Source organism: Rattus norvegicus, chromosome 3, assembly GCF_021556685.1.
Source record: "Rattus norvegicus strain SHRSP/BbbUtx chromosome 3, alternate assembly SHRSP_T2T, whole genome shotgun sequence".
Taxonomy (NCBI): Eukaryota; Metazoa; Chordata; class Mammalia; order Rodentia; family Muridae; genus Rattus; species Rattus norvegicus.
Window position 1 is genome coordinate 97071192 of NC_141536.1, and position 21684 is coordinate 97092875.

The window sequence follows — 21684 nt, forward strand, 5'->3', positions numbered from 1 at the left end:
TTCAACAGAGGAATGGATACAGAAAATGTGGTACATCTACACAATGGAAAATTACTCAGCTATCAAAAACAATGCCTTTATGAAATTTGTAGGCAAATGGTCGGAACTGGAAAATATCATCCTGAGTGAGGTAACCCAATCACAGAAAAACACACATGGTATGCACTCATTGATAAGTGGCTATTAGCCCAAATGCTTGAATTACCCTAGATACCTAGAACAAAAGAAACTCAAGACGGATGATCAAAATGTGAATGCTTCACTCCTTCTTTAAAAGGGCAACAAGAATACCCTTGGCAGGGAATAGAGAGGCAAAGATTAAAACAGAGACTGAAGGAACACCCATTCAGATCTTGCCCCACATGTGGCCCATACATATACAGCCATCCAATTAGATAAGATGGATGAAGCAAAGAAGTGCAGGCCGACAGGAGTCGGATGTAGATCTCTCCCAAGATACAGCCAGAATACAGCAAACACAGAGGCGAACGCTAGCAGCAAACCACAGAACTGAGAATAGGACCCCTGTTGAAGGAATCAGAGAAAGAACTGGAAGAACTTGAAGGGGCTCGAGACCCCATATATACAACAATGCCAAGCAACCAGAGCTTCCAGGGACTAAGCCACTACCTAAAGACTATACATGGACTGACCCTAGACTCTGACCTCATAGGTAGCAATGAATATCCTAGTAAGAACACCAGTGGTAGGGGAAGCCCTGGGTCCTGCTAAGACTGAACCCCCAGTGAACTAGATTGTTGGGGGGAGGGCGGCAATGTGGGGAGGATGGGGAGGGGAACACCCATAAGGAAGGGCAGGGGGGAGGCGGATGTTTGCCCAGAAACCGGGAAAGGGAATAACACTCGAAATGTATATAAGAAATACTCAAGTTAATAAAAAAAATAAAATAAAATAAATTACAAAATTTCCCATCCAGGTCCAACTCCCTCTCTGTCTTTCATTATAAATGCAGTGGCTTCTAGGCGATTAAAAACAAAATAAAATGAAAACTAGCATGTCGAAGTTGTATAAGCCAAGCCATGAGAAAAATAGAAGATCCTCGAGATAAGGGACAAGAATCAGGACCCACTCATTTACACATTCATGAGTCCCAAAAAATTACTAAGCTGAACTTTGTATAATATCTGTGCAAAGGTCATGATGCAGACCCCTGTAGGTCCCCGCCCATTGGGGAGGAACAGAGAAGAATATAGGGAAAGGAAATTGTATTCAAATTACATTCTATGAGAAAAGCATCTGTTTAATAAAAGGAAAAATAAAATTCAATGAAAATGTGAACTTTATTTCTCTAATTAATAATACACATTACTAGGACATTATCTTTCAATGCATAAGTCAATAAATAAAGTGTATGTCAACTTGAAAATAAGAATTAGATTACAAATATGAACCTCAAAAGAAAATACATTACTCAAACGCACCGTCCATGGGTAGTGTGCCATGCAGACCTGATTTGATTCTGTGCTTGAGGAAGGCAACACCAAGTTTTCCCCTGGGAGGAAATCTTTGTTTTCCAGTTCGTGGGTTTTTTCCACACAAGAGCACTCATGAACAAGCCTTGTATTCAGGGTGTTTGATGCAGAAATGTTTTGTTGAAATTTCATGTGAAGTTCTGTATGGGACTGTTCTCGACTCTCATTAGTCCTGTTGAGAACAAAGAGGCATATATTGAGTAGTAATCATGAAAAAATCCAACATAATGCTCAATAAAAATTTTGCCACAATAATTAGTGTTTGAAGATAATCCTAACACTGAAAATTATGCCACACTATACCTACTTCTCTCAATATATGTTTGAAATCATTTTAAAGAAGACATGTACTGTAGGTTTAGGAAGATGGCTCTTCAGGTAAACTGCTTGCATCATTAGTCATGGCAGCATGGGACCAGAGTACAGATCCTCAAACCCATGAAAGTACCAGGTAGATGTGTAGTCCACTATAAATCTCTGTGATTGTGAAGCAGACATAAAGCGTTCCTAAAGCAACCATATCAGCAGATTAGCCAAAAAAGTTAGTTCTCATTTGGAGAGATCATGTTCAATATGTAGGAAGAGTAACTGAGAAAGACATCCACTAATTAAATCACACCTCACTATATATATATATATATACACACACACACACACACACGAGAGAGAGAGAGAGAGAGAGAGAGAGAGAGAGAGAGAGAGAGAGAGAGAGAGAGAGAGAGAGAATAGTTATATTTTGGGGGAAGATTTGGTACCAAAAGAAAGCAAACCGTGTAAGAGACAGCAGTAATGTATGACTACTTAACTGGTAAAGTAGTGCTGAGAGGAGTCATAATTATTGAGGTTAGATTAGAAATACTTGAATTTAAAATAAACGTATGTTACATGGTAAACATATTCATATTCAAATGAATATTGCTTCTGCTCACCTGTTTAGCTCATGCAATAAGAAGTTTTTATTTCTTAGTTCTGCTAGATAGAATCGCTTATATTTTTCCAGTTCTCTTTTGCTGAATTCTTTGGAAATTTTAACACTGGATACTTCAGACTTCAGACTTTTGATTATGTTTTCCATCTCAGTTATTACTGTAGTGTGGTCATTCCACATGTTCTGATTTTCCTGAGCCGCTGTCTCTGTCTACAGAAAAGTGACATTTATATTTAGAGAGCATTTGATTTCAAATAATTGTCATATATTTGATATGTTTCCTTTTGACATTTGATTCCTTTAGTGTTGAGGGAATGATTCTCAATGCAATTTTTGAATATGTGAAAAATATGCCATTGCTTAATATATTTACCACCCATGTAAACAGCATTAAATATGCACTGTAAAACCTGATTAATCATTGAAGTAGTGCTGAACCCTCGCCTTGCCATTTTGCTAGAAATACACTCTACACCCTAGCTACGTTATCATTCCTATCCATTTCTCCCCATAGAATTACTTAATTCAAAGAGAAATTGGGAGTTGCTCAGTGAGTCTGATTTCTCCATAGGTCGTCTCACATCCATGCACATCTTTACAGCTGAGCAGGTGGTGGGGTTGGGGTTGTGCCCAGCCATCAGTAATTGCAAAAGTGTCCTCTGCATTAAGAGCAGGTTTGTTAGCTCATTGACCCAACGCTGAGCCTCAGCTAGTTGTGCCTATGGGGTAGATTTATTGTCAGAAGCATGGTTGTACATGTTTCCCTATAGACAAAGGAAATAATAAGCTTCCAGGAAAGTGGGCAGTCTGCAATACCAAAAGCATCAGGACCTGTGTTTCAAGTTATATAGAATAAGACTTTAGTCAAAATTAAAGGAAAAATAATTCTAAATTGAAGTGTATAACCAATAGAGAATAGTGGCAAAAGTAAAAAGGAATTAGGAGACAGACTTGATTAATGCATGTTGTGTGCATGCACAAAATTATTAAACAATAAAAATCCTTTTCCAATGGGACATTTCATAATTTCCTAAAGTACTCAAACATTTCCTTGACAGAAAAGGGTATTAACGTGAAACTGACTTACAGAATTGGTACTCTGTGCCAGGTTTTTGAGCGGATTTTGCACACATCTTTGCAGTTGTTCAATTTCCTCTTTTTGTTTCTTTACTGTCGCTATTAACGAGGTATTTTCTAGTTCCAATCTAAAAGGTGTATTTTAAAAATAAATTTTTACACATACTGTGTTTTTATTGTCACATTATTGATACATTTTACATTGTAGTTATCATGTGCTATGTTTCACTATGGAATTTTCTCAGAGGTATATTTTATGCTGTGTTCTAATTATGCCATTCAACGACCGTCTCCTGACCCTTCCCTTCTCCCTGCATTCTTTCTTTTCTTCCGTGCAGGTGTTTTCTTGTATCATCTATTCAAACTAATCTCTTCTTACTTTCCATTAGGACTTTGTATTCGCTTTCACAGCCTTCTTTCCTACCTCTAACTTTCTCTCACACAAACAAGCCAAACACATGTATATATATTTTTTCGTATACACATGACTGTATAAATGAAATAGTTAAATATGACTGATACATAAATTCTGCCATTTGGGGACCTTAAAAAGAATGAGCAAGATGCAGGTCCCTGAATAATCATGTATTTTTTCTTTCTCCTTTTGATATTGTTTGGACAATAATGTCTGCATGCATGCAAACCCATGATATACTTGTGAGTTACTTCCCAAACTGGATTTCAGGAAACATACAACAATTTTTACAGTGTTTTCACATTTGTCGTAACTTGAATAATCCTCATGGTACTTATTTGCTACATAAGGATGCTGCTTTAAAGATTACATTTGTAGGTGATCTTCCATCTTCTGTGCATGTTCTTTTTCTTTTTTTAGCTAAATGAAAGATAAAATAGTCTTAGTAATGTTTTGAAACAAATTGATCTATCCTCTATTTATGCACTGAATCTTTTATAAGAAAACCAGAACCTTTATGGCTGCTTTTTATGGCTGCAGGTTTAATTTAGTTGTTGCAACAGGATTCTCACAGTCCACAAAGCAGGACATCATATTCCACCATCCTTCATAAAAAATGAACTGATGCTGCTATAGGGCTGAGATGCATCATGTTTCTATTTCCATTTTTGCTTTATCAAATATTGAAGCTGACAAAAAGGGAGGAAGGCCCTTACGATCCTTGTTATATTTGCTTTACAAAGGTCACAGAGTGGTTTTAATATAAAAGCTTTCTCTCTATCTCTCTCATATATACATATATATGATAAAAGCAATGCTATCAATAGTACACGTTGAAATAACATTGTATTTGTGTGCTTCTGTGTGTATTTTGCATGTGTGTGTTTGTGTGCATGCATGCATCGTGTGTGTGTGTGTGTGTGTGTGTGTGTGTGTGTGTGTGTGTGTGTGTAAGGGGACAGTTGTAGCTGAAGACAGCCTGAAGTGTTCTTTAGGTACTGTTAACTTGGCTTGTTTTGTGTCTTTATGCTAAGTATGGAACTGAACAAATAGGATAGGGCGTGAGGTGAACCCTAAGGAGTCATCCATATCTGTCTCCCAAGAGCTGTTACTAGAAGCATACACAATCATGCCTATTTTTAGAAAGGTTCAGGGGAACGAACATAAATCTTTTGTCTTTCCACTTGCTTTGCAAACACTTTGCCTAGTGTGCTGTCTTCCTAGCCCCTGGCAGGGGATCTTTAGTTATAATTAGACATTTTACTGAAGAGCGTGAGCAACAGGTTGGGGCAGTTTCAGCACAGATGCCCAAATGTCAACCTGTGGGTATTAGTCACAGCCTAGTACTACATGATGTTTGTCCTGAAACAGGTTAACATCACCATATCTAATTTTTCAATCAGTAAAATATAAATGATATCATTTATCGCTCTGCAACACTGGAAAGGTTAACTAGGTAATGCAGGGAGCCTCCAGACCCGGAGAGGGCAGAGATGGGTGCGCACAGTAGGACTCTGATGTGGCTTTGAAGTCTGAGGGTCTCCAGTCATTCCAGCTATCTAGCTATACTGAAACGCTGATGATAATTTCTAAAAAGTCCTAAAAACTTTTCTTGCTCTTTCAGAAAGTAAAAAGCTGCAGGTGTAGTCATTTGACCCCTGTAGCCTAACATTGTGGGAATAAGTAATGTGGCCTTTGTTCTACCTCAGCAGGACCTGTGCAGCTCTAATTTTAAGCCTGCTAGTCTAGTCAGAAGTGGAAGAAGCTAGTCTAGTTGCAGGAAGAAAAAGGGATACTTTGAAAAGTGATTATAGTATTTATTACTAAGTTCTAAAATGTTTGTTTCTTATGAAAGCTATCTAAGAAAAGGGGGGAAAGAGAATGAATGGAAAAGGGGAAATAAGGAGAAAGAAATCTCATTTCTTTGTCCTCAGTATTTATACATCTTTCAGAGTACATGAGCACATGTTAAAAAGTTCATCACAAGTTCACACATAAAATCAATTCATAAATTGAAATAGAAGTTTATAGCAGAGAATGTTTATATGCATATCAATTATGAGCAATTATCTGGCTAAACATCCATCACCTGTCACAGCTCCATGGGTTCAATGAAGGTTTAAAACCATAGCTAAGTTATTAGTGAAGTTTTGTATAGATAAACACAGTCAATATTTTATATTCTGTCCTAGCACCTATAATAAATCATTGCTTCCCTTTTGTGACCTTAGGTTAGTGCTTTTACAACCTCTTAGAATGTGCTCTGAGTAGTATAAAGTCTGGTTAATATGTAAGAGAAATTAACTTGTAAGACATGGGAGACTGACATAGTTTTCATTGCAGTTTTGACTATAAAAAAGGACTTAACAGCAGTCCCACTATAACAGAGTTTAATAATCGCGGATATAATTTTAGGAGTTCTTAAAGAATCATCATTAAGACTTAAGAAGTTATCTGTTTTTCTATATACCATCACTGCAAGACAGTTCATCTTTGTAGGTCTGCAGAGATCTGCTCAAAAGGGGTAGGCTAATACCTAGTTATTGTTATATATGATTAATAATAACAGAAAAAGCATATTAATAGCAAGACTCTTTCTTAAAATGAATTACTTTGGGCCTTGCTGATAGAGCAAGTCTTTTTTGAATTATAATCCAAGGCATGCCTTTTCTGCCCAGTCCTTTCACCCCTTCTGTCCAATTTTTTCTGTTGGGACAGATGGCTAGGTAATCTACTCCCTGGAAGACACCATATCCTGAGGCCTTCCAGAAGATTTCTTGCACTCAGAGAATTTGGTAAGAATTCTTCTAAAGTCCCACAGATTCCACTGGGAACCAAGTGGTCTCAGGGACACATCACCCACCCATCCCCAGAATCCCCTGCCCACCAAATATCACTCCCCTTCTGCCAAGTTCTTTTACTGGGACAGATTGCTAGCTAGTCTGATCCCCCAAAAGATATCATATCCTGAGGCATCCCAGGAGATCTACTGTAGAGTATCTGACATCACAGCTAGAAACATCCCAGGAGATCCACTGAACTTAGGACACCATACCTTGAAGGCATCTAAGGAGTTCTTCTGTACACAGGGCAACTGGACAACAAATACCAGAGTCTAAAGACTGTACAGGGGATCTGTGATAGGCAGGACAACTGACACAAAAGCCTGAAAGCCTCCCTGGAGTTCTGCTGCACACACAAAAATAGTAACTACAGTCCATAGGCCCCCCCTGGGGAACTGTTTCACACAGGAAATCAGTTTTACTGCTCCTCTGAAGACCCAAGAGTCTGAAGGCCTCCTAGGAGATCTACTGCAACCAGGGCAACAGGTCAGCAGCTTCTCTGACCCTATGAAGACCCTCCAGGTGGAAGACCTCACAGGAGGTCTGCTGCAGCCACGGCTGTAGACCTACAAGAAGACCTGAAGCAACCCAGGGACAAAAGCCCAGACAGAGTCACCCAGACAAGCAAACAATAGGGATAAGCAGATGTCAAAAGGCAAGTACAAGACAATAAGTAACAAAACTCAATATACATCATTAGTACCCAGTTCTTCTACCACACCAAGCCCTGAATACAACAAGACACCTGAAAATCAGGAAGCTGACCTAAAACCCTATCTCATGAAGATCATAGTGTCCTTTAAGGAGGATATAAATAACTCAATCAAAGAAATACAGGAAAACACAGGTAAACAGGTAGAAACCCTTAAAGAGGAAATGAACAAATCCCTTAAAAATACAGGAATCATAAAACATAATCAAACAGGTGAAGGGATTGCATAAAGCAGTCCAAGAGCTAAAACTAGAAGTAGAAACAATAAAGAAAACACAAATGAAGGCAAACCTGAAAATGGGAAACCTAGGAAAGAGGTAAAAAAAATTACAGATTTAAGTATCATCAGCAGAATATAAGAAATAGAAGAGAGAATCTCAGGTGTAGGAGCTATCTTAGAAGAGATCAACACAACTGTCAAAGAAAATTCCAAACATAAAAAAATCCCTAACTCAAAGCATCCAGGAAATTCAGGACAAAATGAAAAGAGCTAATCTAAGAATAATTGGAATAGAAGAGGAGAAAAATTCCCAGCTCAAATGACCTGAAAATGTCTTCAACAGAATTATAGAAGAAAACTTCCCCAACCTAAAGAAAGGGATGAGAGGAAAGGTACAAGAAACCTATAGAACACCAAACAAATGGAACCAGAAAAGAAAATTCTTTCATTACATGATAATCAAAACACTAACTGGACAGAACAAAGAAAGAATATTAAAAGTTGCAAGAGAAAATGGCCAAGTAACATACAAAGGTAGACCTAGTATAATTATACCAGACTTCTCAACAGATACTGTGAAAGCCAGAAGAGCCTGGTCAGAGGTGATACAGACTCTAAGAGAACACAAAAACCATCTCAGGATACTACACCCAGCAAAATTCTCAAATAAATATAGATCAAGAAACCAAAAGTATTCCAGGACAAAAACAAATTCGAACAGTATCAATATACCAATCCATTCCTATAGGGGATTCTAAAAGGAAAACTCCAATACAAGGAAGCTATCTTCACCAAAGAAAAGACAAGATATTAAGCATCTCACAGAGAAGGCAAAAGAAGAGATCCACAAACACATAAAGCCACTTACAAAAACAAATATAACAGGAACCAACAGTAATTTGTCTCTAATATCTCTCAATATTAATGGACTCAACTCACCTATAAAAAGACATAAGCTAACTGACTGGATATGCAAACAAGATTCAGCATTTTCCTGAATACAAGAAACACACCTCAATAATAAAGACAAACTCTGTCTCAGAGTAAAAGAATGGAAAAAGATCTTCCAAGCAAATGGTCCCAAGAAAAAAGCTGGAGTTGCCATCCTAATATCGAATAACATAGACTTTCAACCAAAAGTTACAAAGCATGAGAAGGAAGAACACTTCATATTCTACAAAGGGAAGACACACCAATAGAATGTCTCAATTCTAAACATCTATGCCTCACATGCAAGGGAACACACATTCATAAATGGAACATTACTAAAGTTCAAAACACACATTGAATCCCACCATGAAACAATGGGAGACTTCAAATAACCCCTCTCACCAATGGACAGGTTATTAAAACAGAAACTAAGCAGGGACACAGTGAAACTAATATAGGTTGGCAGTAGACTGACCCAAAAGGAGTAAAAGGCAGGAAAGAGTCAAATTCAGGAACAAAATCAACCACGTAGAAACAAAGAGAACAATATAAAGAATCAACAAAACTAAAAGCTGGTTCTTTGAGAGAATCAACAAGATAGATAAACCCCTAGTCAAACTAACAAAAGTGCACAGAGGCAGTATCCAAATTAACAAAATCAGAAATGAAAAGGGAGACATAACAAAAGCAATGGAGGAAATTCAGATCCTACTAGAAAACATAATATTCAACAAAACTGGAACATCTAGATGAAATTGATAGTTTTTTTAGACAGATACCACATACTAAAGTTAAATCAAAAGCAGGTAAACTTTCTAAACATGCCCATATCCCATAAGGAAATATAAGTCGTTAAAGATCTCCCAACCCAAAACAGTCCAGGGCCAGATCGATTTAGTTCAGAATTCTACTAGACCTTCAAAGAAGGCCTGATACTAATATTCCTCAAACTATTCTATAAAATAGAAACAAAAGAAACACTACCTAATTCATCCTATGAAGCCACTGTAACTGATGCCTAAAAGAAACAAGGACCCAACCAAAAAAGAGAACTACAGACATATTTTGCTTACAAATAACAATGCAAAAATATTCAACAATTTTTTGCAGAAGTATTTATTGAATATTTTATGTATTTACATTTCAAATGTTATTTGCTTTCCCCCAGTACCCCATTACCCATCCCTCTGCTTCTATGAAGATGTTCGCACTCCTACCCACCCACTACCACCTCATTGTCCTGCCACTACCGTACACTGAGGAAATGAACCTTCACAGGACCAAGGGTCTCTCCTCCTATTGATGCCAGACAATTCCATCCTCTGCTACATAAGTGGTTGGAACCATGGGTTCCTCCATATGTACTCTTTCCTTTTTTTTTTTTCGGAACTGGGGACTGAACCCAGGGCCTTGCGCTTGCTAGGCAAGCGCTCTACCACTGAGCTAAATCCCCAACCCCCATATGTACTCTTAAATTGGTGATTTATTCCTCAGGAACTCTGGGGGGGGTCTCGTTGTTTGATATTGTTGTTCTTCCTATGGTGTTGCAAATGACCTCAGCTGCTTCAGTCCTTTTTCTAGCTACTACATTGGAGTCCCCATGATCAGTCTGGTGGTTAGCTGCAAGCATACTCATCTGTATCAGTAAGGGTCTGGCAAAGCCTCTCAGAAGACATCATTATCAGGTCCCTGTCAGCAAGAACTTCTTGGCATCAGCAAGAGTGACTGGGTTTGGTGGCTGTATATGTGATGGATTCCCATGTGGGGTATGCTCTGGATGACCTTGCCTTCAGTCTCTACTCCAATCTTTGTTCCTGCTTTTCCTCCCGTATTTTGTTGTTCTTTCTAAGAAGGATTAAAGCATACACATTCAGGTCTTCCTTCTTCTTGAGCTTCATATGGTCTGCGAATTGTTTCTTGTGTATTCCAAGCTTTGGGGCTAATATCTACTTGTCTTGAGTGCATGCCATGTGTGTTCTTTTTTGACTGGGTTACCTCACTCACATGAAATTTTCTAGTTCCATCCATTTGCCTAAGAATTTCATTTAGTCATTGTTTTTAATAGTTGAGTAGTACCTCATTTTGTAAATATACCATATTTCCTGTATCCATTCCTCTGTTTAAGGACATCTTGGTTCTTTCCAGGTTCTGCCTATTATAAATAAGGCTGCTATAAATGTAGTGGAGCATGTGTTTTTGTTATATGTTGAAGCATAATTTGGGTGTATGCCCAAGAATGTTATAGCTGGGTCCACAGGTCATAGTATGTCCAATTTTCTGAGAAACTGCCAGACTGATTTCCAGAGACTGGTTGTATCAGCTGTTTGCATTCCCACCAACAGTGGAGGACTGTTTCCATTTTTCTTATTTTTCTAGCACTCTCAAGTGTGCTACTTAATTATTTCTATAAAGCCAAAATTAATCTGATACTTAAACCACACAAGGAAACTACCAAAAAGAGAATGTCAGACCAATTTCCGTTATGAATATCGAGGTAAATTACCCAATAAAATTCTTGAAAACCAATTCCAAGAACACAATGAAACCAGCATTCAACACGATCAAGTTGGCTTTATCCCAGCCATGCAAGGTTGGTTCAATATATAAAAATCCATTAACATAATCAACTATGTAAACAAATAATATAAATTAACTTGTGGTAACTCTAACCAAACAAGTGAAAGATATGTATGCAATTAACTTCAAGTCTCTCAAGAAGGAAATCAAAGATCTCATAAAATGGAGAGATCTCATGTGCTCATGGATTGGCAGACTTAACAGAGTAAAAATGGCCATTCTACCAAAGGCAATCTACAGATTCAATGCAATCCCTATCAAAATCCCAAAACAATTCTTCAAAGACATGGAAAAAGCAATTCTCAAATTCATCTGGAAACAGAAAAATCCCAGATTTAAAAATGGAAACATTAAAAGAACAGCTGGGGCAATCACCATTCCTGATCTCAAGTTATTCTACAGAGCAGTAGTAATAAAAAGTGAAATGCTATTGGTACAGAGACAGAAGCATTGATCAATGGAGTTGAAGTTCCACATACAAAACTACACACTTACACACACTTGATCTTTGACAAAGAAGCAAAAAAAACACTGGGAAAAAGAAAACATCTTCAATAAATGGTGCTGGTCTAACTGGCTGTCTATATGTAGAATAATGAACATAGACCCACATTTGTTACCTTGCACAAAACTCAAGTCCAAGTGGATCAAGTACTTCAACATAAAATCAGATACACTGAATCTAATAGAAGAAAAAGTGGGAAGGAGCTTTGAACTCACTGGCACAGGGGAACTTTTCTAAACAGAATCCCAATGGCTCATGCTGTAAGATCAAGAATTGATCCCAAATCCTGTGGGGAAGAGAGGTAAACACCCAGAAGTGCAAACATCCTGAGACTGTAGGATAGACTGCTACTTCTTCACACGTCTGCCCACATCTGTGGTCCAAGGGGAAGCTTCACATTGCCTCTGGACACAGGAATATAGGAAAAGTCAGCAGCCAATATCTGTGGTTCTGGTCTGCACCCAGGACTGAACTGAACTGGCCAAACAGCTCCTTGCACACAAATCCTGTCGGGGAGAGAGCTGGACGCTCAGAAGAACATACACTCCTAAGAAATCAGAGAAGACTACCCTCTGCCCACATTCCAGACCCAAGAGGGAATCACCTAGTGCTAACTGTGCCCCATGCGTATAAGGACCTAGGAGCAATCACAGGCAGGACACTTCTAATTCCTGCCCACACCTAGAACTCAAAGACTGTCACCAGGTGAAACTACAAACCAGATATCAGAGCACCTGTTCTCGGATAAGGCTGAAAGAGAACAAGAAAACAGTTCTATAGGAGTGCTGATACAGAGGCCTACAGCAGGGTCAAGCCATTCTCAGAAACAGCAAGACAAGCAAACATGAGAGACAACCCAATGGCTAGAGGCAAGTGCAGAAACCTAAGCAATAGACCAAGACTACTTGGCATCATCAGAGCCCAGTTCTCCCACCAAAGAAAATACTGGATATCCAAGCACACCAGAAAAGCAAGATTTATATTTAAAATCACATTTTATGATGGAAGACTTTAAGAGGGACATAAATACCTCCCTTAAAGAAATGCAGGAAAACACAAGTAAAAAAGTAGAAGCCCTAGATAAGATGGATGAAGCAAAGAAGTGCAGGCCGACAGGAACCAGATGTAGATCTCTCCTGAGAAACAAAGCCAGAATACAGCACATACATAGGCGAATGCCATCATTAAACCACTGAACTGAGAAAAGGACCCTCGTTGAAGGAATATTAGAAAGGACTGAAAGAGCTTGAAGGGGCTTGAGACCCCATATAAACAACAATGCCAACCAACCAGAGCTTCCAGGGACTATGCCACTACCCAAAGACTATACATGGACTGACCCTGCCTGGACTCCAACTGCATATGTAGCAATGAATAGTCTAGTAAGAGCATCAGTGGAAGGGGAAGCCATTGGTCCTGCCAAGACTGAACCCCCAGTGAACATGATTGTTGCGGGGAAGGCGGTAATGGGCGGAGGATGGGGAGGGGAACACTCATAGAGAAGGGGAGGGGGAGAGTAAGGGGGATGTTGGCCTGGAAACCCGGAAGGGGAATAACAATTGAAATGTAAATAAGAAATACTCAAGTTATAAACATGGAAAAAAAAGTAGAAGCCCTTAGAGAGGAAACACAAAAATCTCTAAAAGAATTGGAGGAAAACACAACCAAACAAGTGAATGAATTGAACCAAACCATCCAGGATTTAAAAATGGAAATAGACACAATAAAGAAAGCACAAAAGGAGACAAGCCTGGTGATAGAAAACCTAAGGAAGAGAGAAGGAGTCATAAATACAAGCATCATCAACAAAGTACAAGAGATAGAAGAGAGAATCTAAGGGGCAGAAGATACCACAGAAAACATTGACAGAATGGACAAGATAACGTAAAACGAAAAAAGTTCCTAGCCCAAAACATCCTGGAAATCCAGGACACAATGAGAAGATCAAACCTAAGGATAATAGGTATAAAAGAAAGTGAAGATGCCAACTTAAAAGGCCAGTAAATATATTCAACAAAATTATAGAAGAAAACTTCTCTAACCTAAAGAAAGAGATGCCCATAAATGTATAAGAAACCTAGAGAACCCCATACAGATTGGACCAGAAAAGAAATTACCCCCGTCACATAATAGTTAAAATACCAAATGCACAAAATAAAGAAAGAATATTAAAAGCAATAAGGGAAAAAGGTCAAGTGACATATAAAGGTAGACCTATAAGAATTATACCATACTTTTCACCAGAGACTATGAAAGCCAGAAGATCCTGGACAGTTGTCATACAGACCCTAAGAGAACACAAATGCCAGCCTAAGAGACTATATCCAGCAAAACTCTCTATTAACGTAGATGGACAAAATAAAATATTCCATGACAAAACCAAATTTACACAATATGTTTCTCCAAATCCAGTCCTACAATGGATAATAGTTGGAAAATTCCAACACAAGGAGAAAAACTACACCTTACAGAAAGCAAAAATATAATCTCTTTGCAATGAAACCATAAATGACACACAAACATAATTCCAACTCTAACAATGAAAATAATAGGAAGCGACATTATTCCTTAATATCTCTCAACATCAACAGACTCAATACCCTAATAAAAAGACATAGACTAAAGACTGGATAAGTAAAGAGGACCCAGGATTTTGCTGCCATGTGGAAACATACTTTAGAGACAAACACAGAAACTACCTCATAGTAAATGGCTGGAAAACTGCTTTCCAAGTAAAAGGGCCCAAAGAAGAAAGCGGGAATTGCCAATCTAATCTCGAATAAAATTGACTTTCAACCAAGAGTCACTAAAAAGATAAGCAAGGACACTTCATATTCATCAAAGGAAAAATCAACCAAGATGAACTCTCAATCCTAAATACCTATGCTCCAAATACAAGGGCACCTACATACATAAAAGAAACCTTACTAAAGCTCAAAGCATACATTGCACCTCACACAATAATAGTCGGAGATTTCAACACCCCACTCTCATGAAAGGACAGATCATGGAAACAGAAATTAAACAGATACACAGAGAAACTAAGAGAAGTTATGAACCAAATGGATTTTGCAGATATTTATAGAACATTCCATCCTAAAATTACAGGATGTACCTTCTTCTAAGCACCTCATGGTACCTTCTCCAAAATTAACTATATAGTCGGTCACAAAACAGGCTTCAACAGATTCAGTAAGATAGAAATAATCCCATGCATTCTATCAGATCACCATGGACTAAGGCTGGTTTTCAATAACAACAATAACGACAAACAGCCCACATATACATGAAAGTTGAACAACACTCTACTCAATGACAACTTGGTCAAGAAAGAAATAGAGAAAGAAATTAAAGACTTTTTAGAATTTAATGAAAATGAAGGTACAACATACTCAAACTTATGGGACACAATGGAAGCAGTGCAATGAGGAAAACTCATAGCTCTGAGTGCCTGCAGAAAGAAAGAGGAGAGAGCATATGTCAGCATCTGAAGAGCACACCTAAAAACTCTAGACAAAAAGAAATAAATAAACCCAAGAGGAGTAGAAGGCAGGAAGTAATCAAACTCAGGGCTGAAGTCAACCAAGTAGAAACAAAAAGAACTGTACAAAGAATCAACAAAACGAGGTGCTGACTTTTTCAGAAAATCAACGGGATAAATTACCACTTAGGTAGACCAACCACAGGGCACAGAGAAAGTATCCAAATTAACAAAATAAGAAAAGGGAGACAAAACAGAATCTGAGGAAATTCAAAAATCATGAGATCCTACTACAAAAGTCTATATTCAACAAAACTGGAAAATCTCGATGATATGGATAATTTTCTGGGCAGATCCTAGGTACCAAAGCTAAATCAGAATCAGGTAAACCATCTAAACAGTACCATAACTCCTAAAGAAATAGAAACAGTTATTAAAAGTCTCCAAACCAAAATATTCCCAGGACCAGATGGGTTTAGTGCAGAATTCTATCAGATCTTCATAGAAGACTGCATACTAATACTGTCCAAACTATTCCACAAAATAGAAACAGGAGTACTACCCAATTCCTTCCATGAAGCCACAATTATGCTTATATCTAAACCACACAAAGACTCAACAAAGAAAGAGAGCTTCAGACCAATTTCCCTTATGCATATTGATGCAAAAATACTTAATAAAATTCTTACAAACAAAATCCAAGAACACATCAAAACGATTACCCATCATGATCAAATAGGTTTCATCCCAGAAATGCAGGGATGGTTCGATATACAGAAATTCATCAATGTAATCCACTATGTAAACAAACTCAAAGGAAAAAAAAAAACATGATCATCTTATTAGACGCTGAAAAGCATTTGACAAAATTCAATACCCCTTCATGTTAAAAGTCTTGGAAAGATCAAATCCCATACCCAAACATAATAAAAGCAATATACAGCTTTGAATCCAGTAGCCAACATGAAACTAAATGGAGAGAAACTTGAAGCAATCCCACTAAAATCAGGGACTAGACAAGGCTGCCCACTCTCTCCTAATTTATTCAATATAGTACTTGAAGTCCTAGCCAGAGCCATCAGACAACAAAAGGGGGTCAAAGGGATACAAATGGGAAAAGAATAAGTTAAAATACCACTATTTGCAGATGATATGATAGTATACTTAAGTGACCCCAGAAGTTCCACCAGAGAACTACCTAACCTGATTAACAACTTCAGCAAAGTGGCTGGGTATAAAATTAACTCAAATAAATCAGTTGCCTTCCTCTATACAAAAGAGAAACAAACCGAGAAAGAAATTAGGGAAATGACACCCTTCATAATAGACCCAAATAATATAAAGTACCTCGATGTGACTTTAACCAAGCAAGTAAAAGATCTGTACAATAAGAACTACAAGACACTGAAGAAAGAAATTGAAGAAGACCTCAGAAGATGGAAAGATCTCCCATGCTCATGGATTGGCAGGATTAATATAGTAAAAATTGCCAAAAAGCAATATACAGATGCAATGCAATCCCCATCAAAATTCTAACTCAATTCTTCATAGAGTTAGAAAGAGGAATTTGCAAATTCAGTTGGAATAACAAGAAACCCAGGATGGAGAAAACTATCCTCAACAATAAAAGAACTTCTGGGGGAATCATCATTCTGACCTCAAGCAGTATTACAGAGCAATAGTCATAAAAACTGTATGGTGTTGGTACAGAGACAGGTAGGTAGATCAATGGAATAGAATTGAAGACCCACAAATGAACTGACACACCTATGGTCACTTGATCTTTGCCAAGGGAGCTAAAACCACCCAGTTGAAAAAGATAGCATTTTCAATCAATTGTGCAGGTTCAACTGGCGGTCAGCATGTAGAAGAATGCAAATCCATCCATTCTTATTGTCCATTATTTTATTCTACATGTATCACAATTTAGGGATCTAGGTATCGAAAATCAAAAGCAATACTTCCCTGAAAGATGCATGTTTCTGGTGAGGCATGATCATATATGTAAAATGAAAATGGTACTCTTCTACTATGAAAATTAATAACTAATATGTATATGGAATGACCTCAAAGGTATTTAAAGCCACTGACAGGAAATTATTATACTTTACATTACAAAATAAGGTTGCCTCTACTCTTTACATGAGAAAATTTTTCCTGGGCATGTGTCCTTTTAATATCCACAGTGATACTCCACTGAAGAACACAGATTACCTCTTTTCCAGCAGGTGTCAATTACAAATAGTGTTTGATTATGGTTTGCATTTGTGTTCACTCCCCCTCTTCAGTGTTGGGATTCTGTCTGGTTTGAATCTGTGTAGGTTTTGTGCATGCTGTCACAGTCTGTGTTTTAACATGGGCATAAACTCTTTTATATCTGTAAAACACCATTTTGTAGTTTGTCTTCCACCTCTGGCTTTTGCAAATTTACTCTGTCTTATCTTGTGCATAGGTCACTGAGCCTTTCAGAAGTTTGGGTTGGGTACCTTAAAGTCTCACTCTCTGAACAGTGTCCAGTTGCGGTCTTCCTTAATTATTATCTACTACAAGAAGCTTTTCTGATACTCTCCGTCTTTTTAGACACTACATTTCTTACGCATATACACCCTATAAAATATGTATTGTCTAAAGCCATATTCTGCACATTTTCTGAGTTTTTCATGAAACTGGTAATCTTCACTCTACACCTGAATTCAAATTCTGAGAATATATACTTTATTCATTCTCCCACTGATGAATATACAGTCATTTTTCCTATTTTAGTAACTGTAAGTAGCACTGAAACAAAAATGAGTGTGCAAGTACTGCTGTGGAATGACAGGTTAGATGCCTTTGGAACCTGTCAAGCGCTGCATTGGTTAAGTCTTATGTTTCACTTGTAACTTTATTTTCTAAAACTTAACTGGATTCTTTTACTTATTTGTTGTCAAATTTTTGAGTTGCTTACAAGTTCAATATACTCTCCCCTGTCATATGTTTAATTCACATTGTCTACTATTACATAGGCTGTTCCTATATTCTGCTCATTTAAATAAACCCCATTGTCAATTCTCATTACCATTTTTTTAGCTGTTGGAATCCTTTCTAAAAGATCTTTTAAGGGTCTCTCACAGTGTAGTATTTCACATATACAGTCATTGGACGATTTAATTGGTTTATTTACAGGAAGAGATTGATGAATATAGTTTAATATTAGTATTTGTATCCATTTTTCCTAGAATATTTTATTTCGAAAGACACCTATTCTCAAAACAAATAAAAAAAATCAGTAGCTACAGTATGCACATGGTTCTGAGTGTACTATTTTACTTTATGTTATATGCCTTTTTCTTGTAGTACCATCTTGCTTTTGTTATTATGTTTTTATTATAATTCAAAACCAAGAACAGTTATTTTTTAGCATTGCTATTTATGCTTTAAGTAACTAACTCTGGGTCTTTTTTTGTTTTCATAGAAATTTTGTATTAAACAAGCAGGTAAATTGATTGAACTAGAAGATAATCATCCAGAGTGAGATATCCTAGACCAAGAAGAACAAATTTGCTGAGTGCATTTCTCAGCCATCATAAGAGAAGCATCTTAAGAATTCCATCCCCCAAGGAGAAACAGAATGTGAGTGGATCCTGATAAGAGAAGTAATGGGGAAGAAGTGGGAGAAGACAGTACAAAATACAATCAGTATATACTGTATAAAAAACTAAATTCTCTCTCTCTCTCTCTCTCTCTCTCTCTCTCTGTGTGTGTGTGTGTGTGTGTGTGTGTGTGTGTGTGTGTGTGTGTGTGTGTTGGTTTGGTTGTTTTTTTATTTGTTTGTTTGTTTTAGTTTCTGAGACAGGATTCCTCTGTGTAGCCTTGGCTGTCCTGGAGTTCACTCTATAAATCATGCTCAAATGCAGAAATCCACCTGCCTCTGCCTCCCAAATGCTAGATAAGAATCTATTTTCAGTAAAAATCAAAATAAAATTAAATGAGTTCATGTTGTTAAATCTCAACTGACTTTCTATTCTTTAGTTTAGAAATAATACACCAAACACCTATTAGATGACATACTTTAAAAAGTAATTTTAGATTAAATATCATAATTTACAACTTAATAAAATCTGATCCCAATCCCAAATAAAAGCAATCCTTTGTCAAATACCAACGATTTGGTCAAAAGTTGACGGCACATACAATGATCATACCATCAATTATACAGTTTTCTAATTCTAATGTGGTAGATTTGCCAAGGTTATATATGCATATACTAGCAAAGTTCGCAAAGTGATGTTACTGAAAACATAAACGTATCACAGATCCCTTACCTCTTATGAAATGAAACATATTTAGATCAAAAGGATGCATAAATATTAGTATACTAAAATAAAAATATATTTATTAAAGATTAAACTACCTGCTTCAACTCTACATCTCTTGTTTTCAGACATATTTCAAGCTCTTGTGTCTCTGAAACTTGTCTGTTGTATTGCTCTCCACTTTTCTGTATCATCTCTTCTTTATCTCTCAGTTCCTCCACGACCTCATTATAAGCAAAAATTACATTTCTTTTTTTCTCCATTTGTTCTTTTATGATTGATCTGTAGTTAAATAAACTAATATTAGAATTAATTTTCTCAGAAGGCAAATGTTCATTTTGTGAATTAGCCTCTTATACACTGCTTATAACACATCTAAAAGTTTGTACTTTCAATCTTCATTTCCATTCCATGTGCTAAGTTTATAATTAAGATAAGCAATCTAATATATATGATTATGTCTTTCATGTATCTATTTTATCATACTTTCTACTTTGTTGTTTAGTATCTATTTTATGAACAACTTAAAAATTCTATTGGGAAAATAAATTACAAGGATAGTAACCACAATAATAAAGATCAGTATGCTATTAAAAGAATAGGATCTAAATTAGTATTGTCTATGTTTTGAACAAATCTTGAACAAACTAATTGCCAGTGAATAAATTTTTCCTTGTGAATTGATAAAATTTGATTTGTATTTCAACCATTGCTTGAGTGTGGCTTAAAAGGTACACTGATGCCCTACAACATGTAAGGTATTGGTTTAATACAAAGTATCACTCAAATGCATGTTAACTTTTTAAATTTGTCAGTAGATTAAAATAATCACTTGTGATGGCCTGAATAAGAAATGGAGGTATTTGATGATTAAAAGACTTAGGAGATGTGGCCTTGTTGGAATAAGTGTGGTTTTGTTGGAGGAAGTGTGTCATAATTGTAGACTTGGAGGTCTTAAAAGTTTGTGCCAGGCCCAGTCTCACTCTTTAACTGCAGATCAGGATGTACAGGTCTCAGATACTGCTTTAGCATCTGTCTGTGTGCCACCGTGCTCCTGGCCATCGTGTTCAAATCCATGATGGTAATGGACTAAGCCTCTGAAATTGAAGGCAAGCCTCAAATTAAATGTTTTATTTTATAAGGTTTGCCTCTGCCATAGTGTCTCTTCATAGCAATAGGACACTGACTAAGACACTGCTTCATAAAACCTGTTCTATGAACTATGATGAGTTTTCTTGAAAGTCATTCAGAAATATTCATCAAAAGGAATGGGGAAAACATTTGAAAAATAAACAAATAAAATAACAAAAAATGAAACAAATCATCAACCTAAAATGAGAACATTTAAGTTTGTAAAATTTTCAACATATTTTACATGGAAAATATATTCATTGTAGACTATCAGAAGTAGAGAAAGTTATTCATCTCAATGTTATTTATTATACAATTATTTGTAATATATGGAAGGCCTCATAAAATTCCACTTGTTAAATACAGAAATTTCAATGTGGTGGACTTCCACCTGCGCATTGCTTTGGGATTATGAATGAGACATACATATGTTTATGTATGAGACAGATGTATTTCAGGTATTAATGATTATATGATAGTTTTATTATTTATAACAATTTTTTCTTCCCCTCAAACATAGGGGTATTTTGCTTGCAAACTGTCAGTCATAAATTAAGAAATCACCAAAACCCTCTTTCAATCTTCAGTATAGACAGTGTAAGAGCTTTTATAAAGCATGAGAGCATTATACCTCAGAGTACAGATTCTTTCATTCTTTCTTAGAATTTTTTTCTCCAACTGTGAGTTCTCTTCTTTTACTTCAGATAATTCATTTTCCACTTTAGTTTTTTCAGTGAGTATCTGAATATTGATTTCTTTAAGCTCTAATAACTCTTTATATGAATCAAGGGCAGGTATACTTTTTAAGGGGCTATCAAGATCTGCATCAAATAGAAAACACAGAAATAAATATATAAGCATGTTCTATAGTAAAACATGATGCTTCATACTAACTTCTGAAAAAGAACAGACTAGATCTCCAATACTACCCAGCTTAAAGAATAGTAGATAGGACAGGCTTGCCAATTATAATTTATAATAAATAATGTAATAGTTTTCTTATCAAATAATAGAATCAATTTGTACTGGGCACTGGAGAAGTGTTCCCAGAGAAAAAGATAGCTGAACACAGAAACA

At 36.7% G+C, this 21684-nt stretch overlaps 1 protein-coding gene across 1 annotated transcript in view; it reads right to left on the reverse strand.

Annotated features, from left to right (window-relative positions):
• Potefam1l1 (POTE ankyrin domain family member 1 like 1) overlaps positions 1 to 21684 on the reverse strand; it is a 185901-nt gene that overhangs the window by 17463 nt on the left and 146754 nt on the right. The window contains 6 exon segments of the mRNA XM_087654945.1: positions 1443 to 1665; positions 2423 to 2631; positions 3509 to 3626; positions 4284 to 4333; positions 19575 to 19758; positions 21239 to 21428. Coding sequence (XP_087511071.1) covers positions 1443 to 1665; positions 2423 to 2631; positions 3509 to 3626; positions 4284 to 4333; positions 19575 to 19758; positions 21239 to 21428 — 974 coding nt within the window.